The sequence below is a fragment of the Aphelocoma coerulescens genome, chromosome 6 (genome assembly GCF_041296385.1).
Source record: "Aphelocoma coerulescens isolate FSJ_1873_10779 chromosome 6, UR_Acoe_1.0, whole genome shotgun sequence".
Lineage (NCBI taxonomy): Eukaryota > Metazoa > Chordata > Aves > Passeriformes > Corvidae > Aphelocoma > Aphelocoma coerulescens.
This window is the reverse complement of record NC_091020.1, coordinates 17,878,377-17,898,130: the sequence shown is the minus strand read 5'-3', so window position 1 is coordinate 17,898,130 and position 19,754 is coordinate 17,878,377. Positions and strand designations below refer to the sequence as shown.

The following is a 19,754-nucleotide window of genomic DNA, read 5'->3' as shown; positions in this document are numbered from 1 at the left end:
AGAGAGGACTCATAATCCTTAACGCAGGGAAAAAGCCCTTCTTTAGCAAACTCCTGCAGCTGCCTGAGAAAGTATTGAACTCTTCCACAATAGAATTTTTAAGGAGAGGTTGCCACCTGCTGTCGTCTCTCAAAATAGCATCTAAGATTTCCAAGAAAGCTCATGCTTTTCTCGGGACCTCTAATTAATTAATCATGACAATTCCTCATCGTTCTTCTACAGACATCCATCCGATTACAGATCTAATATATTAATGCATCTCAGCCCCAAAGGGAGTGGACAGAAACAGCAATTCCCCACAGCCTTCCCCAGCCATGGCTTCCTGCACAGACATTAAAGGGTAACAGCGGCTGCAAAGCAAAACCTGACAGGTCAGAGCACACCTCACTACTGAGAAATGGAGAGCAGGCAGCTAAACAGTGAAAATTCCCAAATCACAACAGACCACGCAAACAACGCTGTTAGAGGCAAAAATTCCTCACCTTTCCTAACCTGAAATACTTACAGCTTTAGAGTACATTATAATAAGACTATGGTTGTTGTATGAGCTAACTGACCCTCAAAGCTGTCATGATTATTATCCCTGATGGCACTCTAGCGAGGCCTTCCCTCTCTTGCACCACCCCAATACTGTCAATCAGAATTCCCCTCCCACTGACTTTCCCAGTCCTCCTCCTGCCACTGGACACCCAACCATTCCTCTCTGAACAGTTCCTGCTGATATTGGACTTCCAGCACTGCACACAAACGACCTGATAGGCTGACCTCCCCCCAGTTAGCTAAAAGTGAAACTTGGGCAGAACAAAAAGATTTGTCCAAGGTCACCCGGGTGACAAGCAGCCACCTCAAGACCTGAAAAACACCCCTCAGCCATGACACAATGTTAAGACACAAACTGTCCCTACAGTTTTCACATCCCAGCGTCAATTTAAAATCTCTGTACTGCCCTTCCGCTTGCACTGTTCTGACACCCTCCTTCCACAGCTCCCCAACACCCTATAGCCAAGCTGTTCTCGTACGTGCTTATTATAAACCCCGATTACAGAAAGCACAGAGACACTCAGCTAATCTCAGCTAATCACTGGCGTGTTCAAGGCGGGGTTGTTGCAGGGCAGGGCTCAGCACATTCCTCCATGACAGCTCCCATGGTATGTAAAGAAACTTCTTGCGCTCTGCGCAGTTTCAGAAGCTGTTGCCCACTACACAGTGCTGCTCAGATGGCAGTGCACACACGTCTCAAGTGTGCTTGTCTGCACAACAGCATTATCCCGTGGGATGGTGAAAAAGGGCAAGGGTCTAGGAGGAAAGCATTAACCTCGGACACGGGTGTCAGACACAGGCTCTGGGCTACGCCAGAGGCCTCTCCGCGGCCCAGGTCACACAGCTGAGCTCCCTCGGCCGTTCCCCGCCCGCTGCCTGCCGGCCGGCGGAAGAGAAACGGTGCCATGGGACCTGGGAGCGGAGTCTCGACAGCGAGACGGGCAGGGCAGCACAGCAGCCCTGTGCTGGGGGGACAGGGGCGCGGCAGGGCAGGGGCAGCCCCCGGCCCCTGCCCTGGCTCGGTGTCCGCGGGGCCGGGCCGGGCCGGGCCGGGCCGGGCCGGGTCGGGGGGCGGGCGGCCCTTACCGGTTGGCTGCCTTGCCTCCCGCGCCGCTCGCTCCCGCAGCCCGGCGCTCCGACGGTGGCCGCGGGGAGCCCGGAACGCCGCCCGCCCCACCGCACCGCGCCTGCGCGGGGCCGGCCCCGGAACCCCGCCCCGCTGCCCCTCAGCAGCGGCCGCGGCGGGGCCCGGCGCTCCCGGGCAGCTTCCCTCTGTGAGATACCTGAATCGGCTCCGTCCACCGCTCCTGGATGGTTCACGCCGGAGGCCAAGGACACCACAGCTGGAGCCGGGCTCTAATGCGGCTGCCGTCACCCCCCTCAGAAGAACTTTGCCATAGCTACAAATTTAATGAATCCTGAGGGTGTGAAGAAGGGAATGTGTTTTTCTAAAAGTATTTTAACTGCCGGGAAAAAATATGCAGAACGACGCAGGCCTTCTTCCCTTATATCTCTCCTGCTTTAAGAAAAGAATGCCTACAATACAAACTCCATTTTAAAGGATTTGTGAGCCCTATTATCTGCCCAACCCATTGTGCCTTCCCCATGAAGAAAACCGTAATTCAATTACCATTTAGAAGAAACTGGGATTGGAAGTCCACAAAGGGGGCAGCAGCAGAGAGCACTGGAATGCTGCACAATGAGCCAGATGGGCCTAGAGCTGCCTCAGACACACACCAAGGCAGGGTTCCTATCACTGCTCTGATCACCTTCATTCTACTTGAAGACTCTTACAGCTCTCGTAACATTGTATATAGTGCTGTCATCTAAGTGCTGTGGAATGGTAATTCTCGACTAAAGTATCCCTATGGAGTGTTTTACCCTGCAAAACAGAATTAAGCTTTAAGGTCCCCATAGCTCAAAAAAACACTTAAAAACCTTTCTGGGATAAAACATCATTGACTATAATTTAAAAGGAAGCATTTCTGCAACAAGAAGAAAAGGTGACAGCTTACAAAAGCTATGAGGAATGTTGATTGTTGAGCATCTCCAAAGGAGTTAAAAATATTTAAGTGCAAATAAAACTATGTCCTAGCATTCAATCCCATAACTCCCTTGAACATATATCCTTATAGAAACCCCTACACAAAAATCAAGCCACCAGTCCCTTTAGAATTTGGGGTTTAAAATCTTTACAGATGGAAAAACCATGAATCAGTGTCTTTATATACCTGCTTCTTTTAAAGTACAAAACTATGAGCCATGACAGGGTGCTGAGAGCAGACCACAGCATTCAGTTTATAGGAAGCACCTAGAGCAGCCCAAGCTCTCAGCTTTCCGTGATCACACACTCCTACAACTAAACAGTGGGGTCTAAGGCACAGAACAGCAAAGTTGAGAGAACATTCACTGTGAATCAGTACTAGAGGTACTGTCTCCTCCAGTTACAAGAGGGAAAAAACCCCTTATGTTAGAGTGAAGCTGGACAAATCTAGGAGCTTAATATAACTGTATCTATAACTTTCCCAAACTGTTGCTGAAGCTATAGGTCCAAGACCCGCGGTTTGCAGCACAACAGTCAGACTTCATGGGTCACATATAAGTCCAGGCTAGGTGGATGAACTCAGGCCATAAAGGAACGATTCTGGGCACCTGTGCACTTGGATCAAAGCAGGTCTGGCCAGAGCTGAATATGCTCATTAGCCTTTTTGTACCACTGCTGTCCACACAGCTCTGCTGTCAGCTTCAAGCTAAACACTGCAAGGCTCTGTGCCTCACAAGTGCTTCCTACTGGTTGTGCAAACTTCACTTGAGAGGGCATCTAGACCAGGAAGAGATCAAAATCAACTCCCAGTAAGGGCAGACAGTTATCCACACAAGACTCCCAAGGACTTGGCACTTGCCAATCTGTTTCTGCCTGTCATTTCACAGTATATGGCGACACTCCAGTTCAACTCCCAGCAGCACATGCATTAAACACCTTGGTAACAGGCAGTATTGCCCACATAAAGAGGCACAGTTGAGGAATGTTTGTGCGCAAGGTACATAAATGACCAGCAGTCCTAGGTCTGCACTCATAACTTTGCCCCACAGATACTATCCCATTTAGAAAAATGGCAAAGGTCACTCAGCTTCATTAGCTATAATTCAGCCTTCTCAAACCAACAGAAGACAACTAGCACAGTAGGTGTCATTGATATATTTCACTGCAGTCAGCAGTTGAACACTGAAGAGCAAGTGTTAACATCTGCCCACGAACACTAGAGAAGATTCCTTCCCCAGCAGAACTGATGGAAATGTAGCACTTGAACAACTTTCAAATTTCATAGTGTATCACCGCTGGTGGCTCCTTATTGGGGTCTCCTCCTTTCTCCAGATACAGGTCATTGAAGGGATATTGCTTCGGTCCCTACAAGGAGATACAAAGAGTGGCAAATTCACCACATTCACCAAATAAGGGTAAGAGGAAAATGTCTCTCCACATCCCACCCCCACCAAAATGAAGGCTTGTCATTTATGACCTAAATTTCTATTTCTTAAGTGCTTCAGCTAAAATATGAGAGTGTGAGGAAAGTAAATTCAGAAATAGGGGGTTCCTAGCATAAACTATTTTGTTTAACAGAAATATCAAAGCAGTCTTGCTTTTAATTTTAATCAACAGTTTATCTCACAGCATGAGGATAATATATTGCAAAAGCTGTTTGTGTATTCAGACTCATTTTTCAAGAGTACATTCCCCAAATGATACAGCTCATGAGATATAACTAAAAACACTGGGCAAGAGAAGAGTTAAAGCATCTCACTTGAGTAGATGCATGCACAGGGAAGGAGTGTACCTAGACCAAAGATGGGATACTGTAAGAAGCATAGTTAAAATTAGTTGCCCTGTGAACAGGGACTGCTCACTATGAAGCAGAATCTGTGAGCTGAGCCAGGCCAGTCAAGAGAGCAACTCAGGCCACAGGACATCCCCTGCTCCATCCACTGCCAGCAGCAGTTTCGCATTCACACCCATCACTCATCTTCAGCAAAACCACTCTTATGGGCATGGGCAATGACAAGAAACACTGCTACTTTTCCTCCCTTTACCCTTAGGTTTCACTCACCACAGGCCTGTAGGATGGGTAGATCGCTCCAAGACCAAACATGATCAGCATTGTGCTCAAAAAGATAAAGAAGTGTTTGTTCATGGTGTGCCAGGGAACGACAGTGGAGGACGTATCAACCCGGTTCCGAATGTACATGTCAAAGTCCCAGTGCATCTAAAGAACAAAGGAAAACAACTGCACATTTACCAACAGTGGTCAAGCTGCTTTTCTCAAGGGAAGCAGCACACTACAGCATTCACCAAACTGCCAGAAGCTGTTTCATCTCCATCTCAAAAGTGAAGATAAAGCCACAGAGGAGGTATATGGTTTACCTATAGTCACAACAAATGATTGCTTACAGTAAAACTCAAAAACTCTACGTTTCATCCTATGCTTATACCAGGCAACATGCTTAAATATAGGATAGCAGCAAGTTTTATTTCTATGCATAATCATTCCACCTCAGCTTTGCTCCCCAGGACCATTGGAAAGGCACGGTATAAATTGCAACCCTCATTAATGGAAGCTCAGTCACATACCCAAACAGAAGTAGTGCTATTTCAAATAAAGGAGCAGCTACCCGACACTTGGAAGCTGGTCTCTCAAAACAGGTAGAGGATCTGCTGCTATTACTCCAGGACAAGAGCAAGGCTGGTAGCAAGGTAATACCCTTCCTGATGGAAGCAAAAGGGCATTTAAGCTTCAGCCTTGAAGTATAAATAGGAAAGTCTCAAGCATGTTCTGCCTACAGTCTCCTTTCACATTAATAAATGCAGAGAACTTACTAATTTGCAGCTCAAGTACTGCCTCCAGATTCCCAGCTCCAGCTCCCCTAGAGACATTTCCTATCAAACCCAGAGCCAGACTGAGCAGAAATCAAAGCTGTCTAAACAGAGGCATCTGCTGAAACCTGAAATACACTAGTATATTCCTCTTGGTTCCCAACTGCCAATGCCATGTGCAAGGGCTTGTACACAAGCCTTCCTGCAGCAAGCACTACAACACAGAATCAACATGGGGTTTTTTCATGTGGTTTTATAGTCATTACAACATGCCTTTTTCTGTGGTACACATGTTGAAATGCTCTGACATGGTTTTACTACAATATATTAAGCACACGTACTTAAGTGAACTCTTCCTTTTAGTAAAGAGATCGCAAGTCAATTACCAAGCTCAGTAACTGCAGTCACATTGCAGTCATTCACAAAAAGACCATGCACTAAGAGAAGAGCTACTCCTGAAAGGAATTTGAGGAACTTAGATTTTCAAAGCTAACATATATGATCTATACACATTTGTCTTAAGGACATTTTGCAAACTTCCTTTAGAAAGAGAACATCCTTATTTGTAGCCTACCTCAAAAAAGCCCTGGAGTAATAAAGCAACAGTAGCTACTTCCATTGCACTAAAAGGACTTTATTCAAACGGTGGCTTCTTTGCTAAACAATTCTGAACCACGCTCTTGTACTGAGTCCAATCAGGCAAATAAAATTACTCCTGCAGGGAAAGTTGAGTTTGTAAAGTCTCCCTTCTCGTATGTAATAAGTTAACTGTCCTCAGCACTTTCACAGTATTTACCTGTGGCCATAGCCTAACTTTGCCTTGAACTGACTATCCCTGCTTGCACAGGCAACACACATCTGCATTGGTGACGAAACTACCCAAAGGATTCAAGAGAAAGCACTAACAACATGCGCATGTTAGAATTTAGTAACAGTAGCACTGCTGAGCAACTTGAGAAGTGGTACTAGCATTCCTACCGGCTCTCCCCAGTTATGCCTCATGTCTGGCTGGTCCCACTGGTACCAGGGGTCTCTCTCGTATTGAGACTTGTTAGGGAGCATGGGATAGTCACCATACCTATGAGAAACAAACAAAACACCAAACATAAAGAATTTGTAATTTAGATACAATTTGTAGGAGACACTACAAGACAGGCCTATACAAATAGAACGATTAAACATTACTTTGTTTTTATAGAATTTATGCATACACATTTTTGAAATGCATTAAAACAACTAGCACAACAATAATTACCTTGATACTAATCACCATAACAAATCGCATTCCCCAAACTGGCCTTTTTGGGCTATACTAGATGAAAGAAAACACAAGCTAAACTAAATTACGGAACCCTAGTTATCCTGGCACATGTCAAAGTATTCCCCAACATTTAAACATCTCCTGTAACACTTATTATAGAGACGGCTTTCAGTTCATCCCACTTAGCCTTGCACTACAACAGCATATGAAGTCTCTCATATTGCACTACAACAGCATATGAAGTCTCTCATATTTCTCTCCTGAAGTCTCTCGCGTTTCATTCACACAGGCCTCTAACTCATTCCATTCGTTCCTATTTTAAAACACTGAAGTGGCTTCAAAGCTCTAAGCTCAGAGAACAGCAAAGCCGGGCATTCACAAGGGACTGCCAGCCTACGGCACCTCCCCACAAAGCCAGGAGCTGCTGGCCGCGGCCCTCTCCCAGCTGCGGAACAACGGCACCACCCAGCTCACCCCAAGCCGTCGTCGGGGTAGGGCTGATAGTCCTCCACCCGCATGTTGTACTTCTTCGCAGCGGCTGCCCGCTCCTCCGGAGTCCGCGGATACGGCCCGGGCATCATGTCCTTGGACATCTCCGAGGCTGCAGGAGAGCAACGCGGCAGGATGGGCGCGGGCCCCGCCGGCAGCGGCAGCCGCTGCCAGGCCGGGGGAGGTCGCGCCGCCCTCTCGCCCCGATCCCGCAGCCACCGGCCCGCCGCCCCAGACACCCCCACCCGGCCGCCGGCCCCTCGCTCCAGCCTCCGCCTTCCCTCTCACCCGCCCGCGCCCCCGAAGGCGCCGCCAGGGCGGCCCGGGCCACCCTGAGCCCGACAGCCGCCCGGCGCCAGAGGACACCGCGGAGAGCGCCCGCCGCCATCGCCCCAGCGCGCAGGCGCGGCCGCCGGCCGCACGGAGGGGCGGGGCCAGCGGGGGCGGGGCCGCCCCGGGGCCGCCTGTGCTGCGGGCAGCGCTCCCCGCCGGGGCATGAGTTATCTGGGCGCTGTTATTGTAATCCTGACACGAGGTTAATGGACGGAGAAGGCATCGGTGCTCTGTCTGCCATCGTCTGAAGCGGGGCAATGGGAATTTATGGCAGGTACTGCCTTCCAGGCGCGGGGAGCCTCCTGCGGAGCAGCCGGATCGATGCTCAATCGGATCGATGCCGTGCCCGGCGGCGTTATGCAAATCGCCTTCTTTGTATCAGTATCAATATTATTAAAGTCAATACCCAAATGGAACCGTCTTATCTCCATGGAGCCAGGGGAAGGTGGACCGCAGAAATGGCATGTTAATTTAGCAATGTGATTCTTCAAATGTAAGCAATGTATTATTGTAAATAAAATCAATATGAGCATTAAAGGATTTTGCAGTTTACTTCATTATGTAAACTCTGTGGTAGTTGAACTCATTTTCCTTCAGTTATTCACATCAGCCGTAATGGGTAGTGTCTCTATAAAGATTTACATTATAAACCTTTGCAGCTCAAAAACTATCACAGACGATTTGTCATTAAAGCCATTCCTTCTAATAACAACATTAATTGTAAACCTAATAATTGAATGAAGATAGTGATGAACCACAAAAATATATGAGATACAGCATGCCTGAGATGGGGGCTTTGTTGCAGACAAAGAACAGGATCCTTTCACTTATCCCAAAGAAAGGCCTACTGATGTCATTTTAGGGATGGTGTCTTAATTCAGCCAACTCTCTTACAAATGAGTATGCAGTGAAGTTACTCCATTATCTAAAAAAAGTTATTAACCCAGAGTCCAACCTTCCACTGCAGATGCTGCTGCTGTTTTCCATGGAGCAGCATTTGGTGCTTGTCCCACCTCTGCAGCCTATAGCAGTGTGGAGACAGCACGGGAAGTGGGGACCTTTGGTTCCCATTGACTTGGGCTCAGGCCTCACTGCAGGCTTGGATTGTGGTCAGCTGCTTCTTACATCAGGTCTTCAGCACTGGGTATTTATTTTCTGAATTATGTTTGAGTTTTCCACAGCTGTGTTTCAAGTTTTGTAAGCACCCAAATATATTTGCAAACACACTGTAAAATTTCTTGTTAACCTGTGCAGCAGAAGTGCTCCAGATTTAAAAGGTGAGTGGGCATTCATTTCCCAGGAAACTAAGTATATTAATAAATTTTTGAAGGACAAATGGAAATTGCATTATTCTCATAAACTCAAAGCTTTGTGCAGGCAGAAGAACAAATCCCAGCTACTGTAAGGTGAAAGCCACTGAATGCCGGAGACCAAAATTTTCTCCAGAGCTGATGCCTAATGTGGCATGCATTCTTGGGAAATAGCGATAATCATTCTTGCTGTTTGCAGATTAAAAGCCATATGTAGACTCTGTCTCACATAACAAACACACAACAAGAAAATAATTCAACAGCTCCAGCTTCAGTCACACAGTTCATGAAATCCTGCTAAAATGATGTAGTCGCTATCACAAGCTGGGTGTTAGTTGCACCAGGCAGTGCTACATATTTTTCTTTCATAGCAAGTGTTAATTAACCTTGCCGTTTTCAGGCGCAGGGCTGCGCAGTACATTTCCCGCAGGCAGACTGAGGCAGCGGGCAGCGCTGTTTCCATCAGGGCAATGGAAATGCCCGAGAGGCAGCGCTTGCGCCCGGCTCGCTGCCCTTGAGGGGAAGGGGCTGCAGCCTGCAGGCACGCGGGGAGGCACAGGGCCAGGCAACGAGACGATCCTTTCTGTTCTCTGTAGTGGGTCTTTCACCCGCCTGTGCTCCCAGCTCCCAGGGATGTCCGAGCGCCTTGGGAAGGGACAGGAGGCGAAGGGCAGCGCAGCCCCCTGCAGCCTCCGCCCGCGCGGGAGCGCTCCCGCCGCCGCCGCCGCTCCCTCCCTCCCTCTCTATGGTCCTCCGCCCTCCGCCTTCGCTCTCCGCTTCCGGCGTTGCCGTGGGTGTGCAGCTTCCGCTTCTGGCTGCCTTGGTCCGGGTTCTCCGGCGGAGGCGGCGATGGCGGCGGCCTCGTCCTCGTCCTCCTCCTCCTCTTCTTCTTCTTCTTCTTCTTCCTCCTCCTCCTCCTCCTCCTCCTCCTCCTGCTCCTCCTCGGCGGCAGCCGCGGGCTGCCGGGAGGGCCCGGCGGTGGCGGCAGGGCCCGGCTGGAGCGACTCCCAGTTCCGCCACTACTCCTTCGAGACGCGGCCCATCCCGCGGCTCAGACACAGCGACCCCCGCGCCGAGGAGCTCATCGAGAACGAGGTGAGGGGGGTCCCGGGCGCAGTCACCTCCTCATCCCGACCCTGTCCCTCCGGGGTACCGCGTTGGCTACGTTGTAGCCGCTGTCCCGCTCCTCTTTGCTGTAGTGGACAGTTTTCTTCGATACTACAGCGTTGAGTTGTGAAATTTGCAGGAAACGTTTGTTTTAAGCCCTTTGTTGTCGGGATGGAAGTCGTTGGAACGTTGTGTAAAACCATGGGCACGTACTGGTTGTTTTTCAGTGCGAGCGACCACAGGTGTAAAGGTTCCTTTGCAGTGGTGGCTCTTGTATTGGTTCTGTATCAGCTCAGTCTTGCTTTGGTAGGTTTGGTAGTTGGGTCTTTTAAGGAGAGTCTTCAAGAAGGGACGTTGTGCATGCACAGCTTGGGAACACAGCACTGCCATCCCTGGTTAGGTTGCTTACTGCTGGTAGATGTCCAGCGATGTCCTTTGTGTTCCTTTTGTAATGGTTCTTTTTTTGCTGTAGAAGAGATGGGTTTTTGATGGCTGGTTATTTGCAATCCTCCGAGACCAATCCTCCGAGTTCTGTTTCTGGATTCAGAGGTATCTTCTTGCTGGCATTTACCCCTTCACAGCTGAGGCTGGAAGTGACTAGCCAGAATCTACTGTGTCTCCTGGCTACATGGCAGGACCAAGCAGGCCCAGAAGTGTTGCCAGCTAATGTGTGTCTGATCTTGCTGATAGAGATTGGCTGAGTAGATAGTGCCATCTGTCCCACTCCTACCAGGAGCTTGCTGTAGCCCCAGGCCACCACTTTCTTAAAACTTCCTATCGTATCTTGCTTGTTTTTCTCCCCAGAACAAGGTATCTGATTACTTCAAATGCCTTTTCCAATTCCCCATTTTGAAAGGGAGTTCGTGTGGGTGCAATAGTGAATGTGTTCCTTAAGTTCAAGAGGTCCTTGAATCAATAAACTTCCTGTTTCTCTCCAGGAGCCGGTGGTGCTGACAGATACAAATCTGGTTTATCCTGCTCTGAAATGGGACCTGGACTACCTCCAGGAAAACATTGGTAATGGGGACTTCTCAGTGTATAGTGCCAGCACACACAAGTTTTTGTACTACGATGAGAAGAAAATGGCCAATTTTAAGAACTTCAAACCCAAGTCAAGTAGGGAAGAGATGAAGTTTGCCGAGTTTGTGGACAGACTCAAAGAAATACAACAAAAAGGGAGTGCTGAGAGGTAAGTGATATATGGAGTGTGGAGGTTTCTCTGTTTCTTCAGGCCTAAGTAGGGGCTAAATTTCTCTTCAGTGAGTGTTGATGATTAAAGTGTCTTGAACTTTTTAAACTTTTTGTTTGTTTCACTTTATTAGCCTTGCTTTTCCTGCAGGGCTTCTAGTTGACATCAGCCTTGTTACCTGATTAAAAAAGTCATACCAAAAAAACTGTTCATGCTGGCTGCAGGAATTTTTTTTTTCCCCCTCCTCTGTGTGAGACAGTGTATAGAGAAAGAATTAAGCTTCACTTTCTTTTGGCAGACTGTGATATTGGTAGAGAAGCTTGTTATCTGATAAAAAGGTACAGGCTATGGCATTCAGGCTTTCCCACAGAATCCCAAGGCAGTTGGAGCTAACGCTCTTTGAGAAATACGAGGCCAGGTTGTGTGTGTGCTGTGTACTGGTGGTGATGGCCTGTGCCACTAACAGAGCTGTAAGTTACTGAGAGGAGCTTCAGGTGGACATGGAATTTAACTATCACCAGCTGTACTTAAACCCTCAGTTAGTGTTTTCAGTCACAGCCCTCTAAAAAGACTTAGAGATGCTTAATTGTGTCTTAATTGGAAGCAACACTGTACCCATGCCCACTTGTCATCTGTGCCTTTCTCTTCTTTCTCAGCTTTGAGTGTTGTTCCAAGAGAGAAGGCAGTCCTTACTCTTAAAAATGCGTTTTCTTCCAGCATTGCAGACAGTAGTCTGTAATACTATGACTGTTGTTACAGATGCTTGATTCCTCTGATCCTCTATGTCTAAACGTAAACATGGCTTTAAGTAACTTTATACTGAAATGTGCAGGCTCTCCTGAGTCCTCTTTTTGCCTCATGTACTTCTGCTGGAAGAGGTAATTGATGTTGCAGGTTAGTTAGAGGGGTGACATTTATCTAGGGATTAGAAATGAACATAATTTGATATTTAGAGTCCATTTAGAGTTTCCCCCTCCTGCCCTGCAAGAGGGTTGTTCTTGCTTAAAATTATCTTTTTCTCTTGTAATCGTTCAAGCTGAACTGATTTCTGTTCTGTTCTGTACTGGGAACCTTTCTGCAAAGTTTGGGGACTTCTTGAAACTGTTTCCTTCCACAGGTATTTAAGGTGTGCAGTGATAGAGCAGAATCTCTAGGAAGTATGTCTCTATTTTGAAATCTTTCTGAAGAGACAGAGGTATGTATGTCTGTGTTCATGACAGAGCTTAATACCTAATTTCTGCTTGTCTCTTGGACAATTCAGGCTCTATCTACAGCAAACACTGAATGACACAGTTGGAAGGAAGATTGTGGTGGATTTCCTTGGCTTCAACTGGAACTGGATTAACAAGCAGCAAGGGAAACGTGGCTGGGGTCAACTGACTTCTAACTTGCTTCTTATTGGCATGGAAGGTAAATAGCTTCCTCAGATTGGAGGAGAAAGGGAGAAGATTGGGTCAGCAGTTCTGTATTTCGGTTCCAGAAGGTCTTTCAAATGGATTTTCCCCTAGTTTCTATGTGTTCCTTCAGAGGAGGTAGTTTAAAGCTTTGGGTTGGGAGGGGACTGATGTCACAATTTAACTTGGGTTATAAACAGGAAACAAGGAAAGGCATAGCCTGTATCTTGCCAGGCATGTACTGTAAATGCCTGAATGTAATGTGCCTGTGGAAAGGCTCTGTGTGATGCTTGTGGGACTGTGTTTCCAGTAACTGCTAATCATATCCTGGGACCTTTTACCGTTTGCATGCTTCAGGTGCTGTAGATTTAAAAATCTTGGAGTCTGCAGATTCAAAATGCAGAAAGGTTTGCAAGTTGACCAGTGTTAGACTTCTGGGCTTTTCTGAGTATGTCCAATGTCTGCCCAGGAGGAAATCTGATTATTTTGTGGAGCTTTTTTTCTTATTGGAGCTGGTGCACTGTGAGGAGGAATTCTCTTTTCATTAAGACCTGATGTTTTTGTCTTGAAAGACTAGAGAACAGTGGGAAAGTTGAAGATGGGTAAATTCTAAAAGTGGGTAGAATAGAATTCCAAATCCATGTGGAGCCTGACTTAGAGGCAGGTGCCTTAGAAGACAGAGGTACCACTAGGCTGTTTGCAAGGAGAACATTCTTTTAGAAAGTAGTCTCAGTAACGGGGCAAGAAATGTACACCATTTTGTGAAGTGGGAGGGCCTATAATCAATGTGGCCAACATATCTAATTATAATTGTTCAATTACACAACTTGGATGTTTTTTTCCCCTTTGCAACAAGTCATACGCAATGTAAAGTAGTTTGTCTTTGCCACTTGTTTTACTAGCTGAGAGAACTTAATATAAAAACAGTGGACCATCACTTCCTTACAGGCCATAAAATCACTAAAATCCTATTAATAGGTTGTGCACAAGAACCAAGGAATTGTCTTGAGCCAGTATGTGCTAGAAAAAGGAATGTCTTTACAGCAGCATGTGATTGTATGATCTATTTAATGAAGTTACGGGGTTAACTGTTATCTTAATTCTTGCAAGCCAAGAGAGTAATATCTGAATTGGCAAACAGCCTGGAAAGCAGTTGTGAGGGGTACAAAATGCCCCATTGTACTTAAAGATTTGATTAAATTTAAGATCTAGTGGCAACAGTCAAGCACTGTTAATCAAACTTGAGTGGGTGCTATTGGGAGCTCTGGTGACAAGAGATTGTTTACTTGTTTTCTTGCAAAACTTCTAAGACTTTTTTCCAAATCTGACTGTTAAGCTCCTTTTCTCTAGACTAATAATTTTTGATAGTCCGTTCCACAACTTCTCATTTAAACAAAATGTTTTATGAAAAAGCTTCCTGTCAACATTCACCATCTGCTGTTCATTGGAACAAGCTGGAAATCCTAATCCTGTAGAGCATAAGTTGCTGAATATGGATTTAGAATGGAAATTAAGTGGAGTAGCAACAGCTCAATAAAGGCTGACTGATAGTGTGATCAGTTTGTAACATTCCTGTAGTCATTTTCCTTGTTTAGTTTCTGAATATGTGGGAGTGTATTTTCTGTCTTTAGCAAGGAATGTAACTTGCTTCTCTCTTTCATACCTGTACATGAGAGTGTCTTGATTATCTTTTCTCTCTGTGTAGGGAATGTGACACCAGCTCATTATGATGAGCAACAGAACTTCTTTGCTCAGATTAAGGGTTACAAGAGGTGTATCCTGTTTCCTCCTGATCAGTTTGAATGCCTCTACCCTTATCCTGTGCACCATCCGTGCGACAGACAGAGCCAGGTGAGAGTAGCAGATCTTTTCTCTGCTCCATGCCAGAAATGGGCATTTGTAAAGATGCTAGGTGGGAGGAAGCTGCACTGGAGTTAAAGCTGCAAAACACTTGCTGAGCTTTTGCAAAATCTCTGTTCAGATCTGTTAAGTGGTGGCTGCATTGGTGGATGGACTGGTGGTTTTCTGTTTGTGTCTGGTCCCAACTCGCAAGTGCTAGGGCCATAAAAACCTTACTGATAGCACAATGGGGCTGCAGTTGCTGCCTTCTCTGTTCTGTTTCATTGATCACTTGGTCCAACACAGGTTTGCTGACAGACAAATTGCAAGATTCCTACCTAAATCGTACTTGGAGGGTACTGCAGGACCTCACGATGAAGTTAAGATACGAATGGGAATGTAAAAGCCATGTAGGGAAGACCAGGATGATTTGACACTGAGGCCAATAGTGAGGACTGTCATTGCAGGAAGTTCTTCTGAGTTTCTTGATGTTTCTTCTATTAGGTGGACTTTGACAATCCTGACTATGAGAAGTTTCCGAACTTCCGGAATGTGGTTGGCTATGAGACGGTGGTGGGTCCTGGGGATGTGCTGTACATACCTATGTACTGGTAAGAACGATGGCAGGACTGCACCGTGATAAAAACCAGAGGTTTAAAAGGTTTCCTACTAATTAGTGTTGGTTTGGCTCTTAAGAGTATTTTGTTTTGACTTCTCCAGCAACCATGATATTTTCTGTGATATCTTGGGCCAGTATGCTTCTAATTCCTGTCTGTTGGATGGGAACAGTAATTCTCCCTGACACCGCATTAATTGTACGTGTACTCACTAAAATGTGTGAGAAAAAGAGCTATATTTAAATAAGGAGAGCTTCCCAGAAGTTTTGAGGTCTTGATGAGGGAGGTATAGGGCAAGGCTTGTCTAGTGCTGTTTGAACTCATCATCCAAGGTATTTCACTATAAGCTACAGCAATAGTTTCTTTTCTTTTTTTGTGTGTGTGATTTCCTTGCAGGTGGCACCACATTGAGTCTCTTCTGAATGGAGGGATTACCATCACTGTGAACTTCTGGTACAAAGTGAGTATGAGCACCTTCCAGCACAGCTTGGATAGCTCCATCCCAGAGGGTTTTTTCAGGTAGAGATGTATCGGCACACTTTGTCAATATGAGAACTTCATGGCACCAAGTCCTTTGCTTCTGGAAGCTACTTTTTCCTCTTTTGAGTTGTGTATGTGAGGAACTGGGTGACGGGGAGAAGGTGGAACAAGCTGCCAATACAGGAAGCATGCAAATGAGCTCATTTTGGTATTTCAGGGTGCCCCAACCCCAAAGAGAATTGAGTATCCATTAAAGGCTCATCAGAAAGTGGCGATAATGAGGAATATTGAGAAGATGCTGGGAGAAGCCTTAGGAAATCCACAGGAGGTATGGAAAAGAACCATGTGGTCACTGCTGTTGAAATCATTAAGGCATAATGCAAAACTTGAAATGACAGCTACTTGGCTCTGCAGGTGCCACAGTGAGGGTGGGAGAAAGCAGGATTGCTCTTTTGCTATGCATGGTTCTTCCTCTAGTCTTTAGAAGGTCATTTACTTACAAAAAGGCAAGCTCTTAAAATTATGATTCTGGAAAGGACCACTACAATTAAGTAGTTGTTCTTGTATGTGGGAAAAAGTGTACTTTGACTTTGGGCACTGCCAGGAAAATGTTGTTCCCAAACACTTCTTAGCCTTCTGTGCAGCAATGATACCCATTATTTGCAATAAAAAGGAAGCTCTTTTACCTGTTGAATCCAAGTCTCTTAAATAACAGAAATCTCCTCTATTAAGTCATGTGCTTCTTCTTCAACATGTGTCTTGCTCATCTCTGAATTCTTTGCAATCTTAACCAACTGGTACATGTTAAAAAAAGCCCTGAGGTACTAAGTCTAAAAGACTTGAGGTACTAAGAGTATGCCTTTAAAGATCTGATCATCTGAAAGTGGAAATGCGGATTGAGGATAGAAATGTTTCCATGGTCCATAATCCTTACCACTGTGCAGAAACTCCTCTTTAGCCTCTCCCACGCGATTATTTTACTGCCATAGCATGCTGAATTTCCCTCTGTGATTAGGCAGTGCTGAGACGTGGAAGTGGTCTTGACTGAAAAAAAAACTTCAGCAAAATCATCAGTCCTAGCCCCCTTCTTACTGACCCCAAGGACCAGAGAGGATTCAGTGAGTGAGAATGTTCCTTCCTGAAAAAAGCAACTCCTGATGACTATTGACTCTCTCTAATAGCGTTTACTTAGAAGTCACAAATGCTGTGTGGGAAGTAAAAATGTTTCAAGGATGTTTCCACCCTGGACGGAATGTTTTGGTGTCACTTGAAGTCGGTTGTTGACAGAGAACCCTGCAATTTTGATAGGGTATTTTAAGAATGTGTTTGTGGGTGCCCCAGTGTTTTATCACTACTTTGGAAGTGATTAGGTGTATCTTGGGCTCTGTGATGCAGAGGGAGCAGGCTCTGCACTGCCATTTGTGTGTAACTGTCCTGGCTAATGATCTGTTTTTGCTTTGAACAGGTGGGTCCCTTGTTGAATATGATGATTAAGGGCCGGTATGACTAATGCCTGGTGCCCGTGGCTGATGTTGGAGCTGCTTTGTTCACAAGCAATGGAAGATACTGAGCGCTAGTATTGCACGCAGCACTTAACAGACTGATGGGTTTCCTGGCCTATCCCAGCCCCACTACAATAAAGGGGCTACTGGAACTGCAAAACCATTAGTACCCTATTCATCCTCCACTCTCATCTAACTGAACCTCCCAAGAAAGAGTCTGCACTTATTGGAAGCTGGATTCGTGCTCACTAACTTGTTTATTTTCTTCCCTCTGCCCTGTTTGCCACAACAAGGAGCATGGCTTCTGGCACTCGGATGTGTTACTTCAGGGTTTTCAGGCATGTGAAGAAGAGCTTGAAGGATAACCAGGAGCAATATTGTTTCCTCAGCCTCATGGGGCTTGGACCTCCTGGCTGGGTTTGTGTGTTGGTGCCTGCAGTAGATACAGGGTGGGAAATGTTAGGTTTCGCAGTCCTCTGTTGTTAGAGGACCTGTCCCTGCTCAACTCTGGCACCTTTTTGTATTAATGGAAATGAACATGTGAGATGGCCTGTGTGTGTTGTGCAACTGGACAAATGATTCAATGAGTTCAGCCTAAGACACCTACGCTTTGGATGTAGTACAGGGTAGAGATCAGAATGAATTTATCTAGTGTGTGAGCACCAAATCCAATGCTCTCCAAATAACATCTGTCTTGTATGAGTCTAGATAAATCTCCTTTCTGACTGCTTTTTCTGGGGAGTGAAGTCTTCTCTCCTGCTCTTCTGAAGCTGCAGTGTGGTTAAAAGGGGATGTAGCATTATGAAGGGAGATGCATAAATGCCAGGGCACTCTCCAAGTCTTGAATGATTAAGCCACATTTTTAAATTAAATTTCCAACTGATGCTGAGCTCAGCTGTCAAAACACAGTGTCAGATAGATACAGAGCCTCACTTCTCCCCAGCAGGGGTACTGGCTCCTCAGACTAACACAGGAAAGTGCCCTTTTTACTGAAACAGCAAGAACTCAAGTGTGTGTGGCTGCGCACATTTGTGTGATTTTGTGTGGCTCCTGTCCAACAGTTAAATCCATGCCAGTGTGTGGTTCTCTTGTACAGTTACTGAAAGAGTTCAGGACTTTTTGTTTAAATGTGATTAAGTTTATCTTGATCCTTTTTGTGTTCTGGGACTTGACATGACAGACTGGGAAGTGACAAGACAGAGCCCAGGAACCAGATAAGTCTGTTTGAGTCCTCAGTAATCACTGAAGAATAATTTTGCTTTCCTCCTCCTCTTCCATGCAGAAGCCTTAGGCTCATGTGGAAGCTGGCTTTTTATTCCCTGAGGTGTGCTGCACTGCTGTCCCTGGTTTGGGGGGTGGTGCGAAGGTCTTGTATTTTTGATGCGGTTGTAATGGGTCCCAAGAGCTAGAGGTGGAAGAAGCTGTTTCATAGCCCATGTATCTCATCCCAGAAAGTGGAGAATTTGTTTTGTTGAGACTTCTGAGTGTTTTGCCTGTTGTGCTGGGCTTGTTCTGATGTGGGTTCTGATAAAAGTGTAACATGCTACTTGAGAAGTGCTCCATCTTTGGCCTCAGGTCCCATCTTTTGCCGGGACAGCTCATGCACCACTTGCAGTGGGCTTGTCTTTCACAAAGGTGAAAGGCTTCTCAAACAGGAGGTCCTGAGGCAAGTTTTCTGGCTACTTTACTGGTCAGAATAAATGAAGTGTAATTGGCAGCTACAGGGTCCTTGTTCAAGAAGCATGTGTCACTGAGTAGTCTGATTGCCATGTTGCAGGCTCTCCAGAGCTGTGCTTAGATCCAGACGAAGGTCACTCAGCTGGATGCTTATCAATGCTCAGCCTTTGGACAGCTGCGGAAGAAGGCTAAGCTCCTGACTGGCCAAAAGCAAGGCCTTCCCAGGAATCTTGGGCACGTGCCCTTTGGTCAAAGATGCTCAGATGAAATCCCATTTCTGTGCTATTTATTCAGCACATGGTGGTCCTCAGTACTGCTTGTTAGATACCATCAACTCTTGAAGCTCAGGGTGGGAATTCATATCCCATGTGGAGAGAGAATGGTACTTAAAGAACTTTAGGATCCTTTTTTTTTCTTTTATTTGCCAAAGGTCTAACTTTTAAAGTGTCTGAAGAGGTTTTGCTGCACTTGACTTTGTGAAAGCTCATTTACAATGCACTGATGGACTGACTCCCCTGCCTTCCCTTTTCACCTTGTGCTTTCAATGCCCCTTGCCATGGTATTGGGAAGCTGTGTGTTCTCTGCTAGGGGTGTGTGTGCAGGGGGTGGGGTGTGACAAACACATGGTACCTTCTGAAGTGTAGTTCTTAAATACAACCAATGTTGAACAACAGAATGGTGTGGCTTTTATTTTGTGAGTGGCTGTGTGGAAGAGCTCCGTAAGGACATGTGCATATAAAGCTACCTTTCAGCCCTTCTGACAACTCCACTTGTGTTCCTCGCTGGTGAAAGCTGTTGCATTATTGTGTGTCTTCACAACTTTCTCCATACTACTTGCATGAGCCTGAAAGGAAAGTTGGTGGGAAGAGAAAAATTCCTCTCTTTGCTGACCTGAATGGTGTCACCATACTCTGGTCACTGACTGGGTGATGGAGCAAACTACATAACCAGGCCTAATGAACTCAATTAATTGTCAAGGAGATTTTGGGGGCAAGCTTCCTGTGTGTACCTGTGCTGTATGTTAGCAGCCTTGGGAGATGGAGTCCTCTCTACCTGGTAGACACAGGTTATTTTATGGCAATATTAACTCTACAGCAATCTTGGAATCTAACCATTCGTGAAATGTTGACTAATTCTGAACAAATG

At 46.0% G+C, this 19,754-nt stretch overlaps 3 protein-coding genes across 4 annotated transcripts in view; 1 reads left to right on the top strand and 2 right to left on the bottom strand.

Moving 5' to 3' along the window:
• Positions 1-1,714, bottom strand: part of SEC31B (SEC31 homolog B, COPII coat complex component) — a 35,308-nt gene extending 33,594 nt beyond the window's left edge. For both annotated transcript variants that reach the window (XM_069019515.1, XM_069019517.1), the window contains exon 1: positions 1,627-1,714. The gene's annotated coding sequence lies outside the window, so the exon portion shown is untranslated. The remainder of the gene's footprint in view (positions 1-1,626) is intronic.
• A 2,009-nt stretch (positions 1,715-3,723) lies between these two features.
• NDUFB8 (NADH:ubiquinone oxidoreductase subunit B8) lies at positions 3,724-7,585 on the bottom strand. The gene is made up of 5 exons (XM_069019519.1): positions 7,449-7,585; positions 7,146-7,272; positions 6,389-6,488; positions 4,647-4,802; positions 3,724-3,949 (listed from the first exon to the last, which is right to left on the bottom strand). Exons 1-5 carry the CDS (start codon positions 7,546-7,548, stop codon positions 3,857-3,859), a joined length of 576 nt encoding a protein of 191 aa, XP_068875620.1. The 5' UTR covers positions 7,549-7,585; the 3' UTR covers positions 3,724-3,856.
• Positions 7,586-9,421: 1,836 nt separating this feature from the next.
• HIF1AN (hypoxia inducible factor 1 subunit alpha inhibitor) lies at positions 9,422-19,284 on the top strand. Its single transcript, XM_069019514.1, has 8 exons — positions 9,422-9,898; positions 10,849-11,099; positions 12,361-12,509; positions 14,199-14,344; positions 14,837-14,943; positions 15,346-15,409; positions 15,647-15,757; positions 16,895-19,284. Exons 1-8 carry the CDS (start codon positions 9,437-9,439, stop codon positions 16,937-16,939), a joined length of 1,335 nt encoding a protein of 444 aa, XP_068875615.1. The 5' UTR covers positions 9,422-9,436; the 3' UTR covers positions 16,940-19,284.
• Positions 19,285-19,754: the final 470 nt, after the last annotated feature.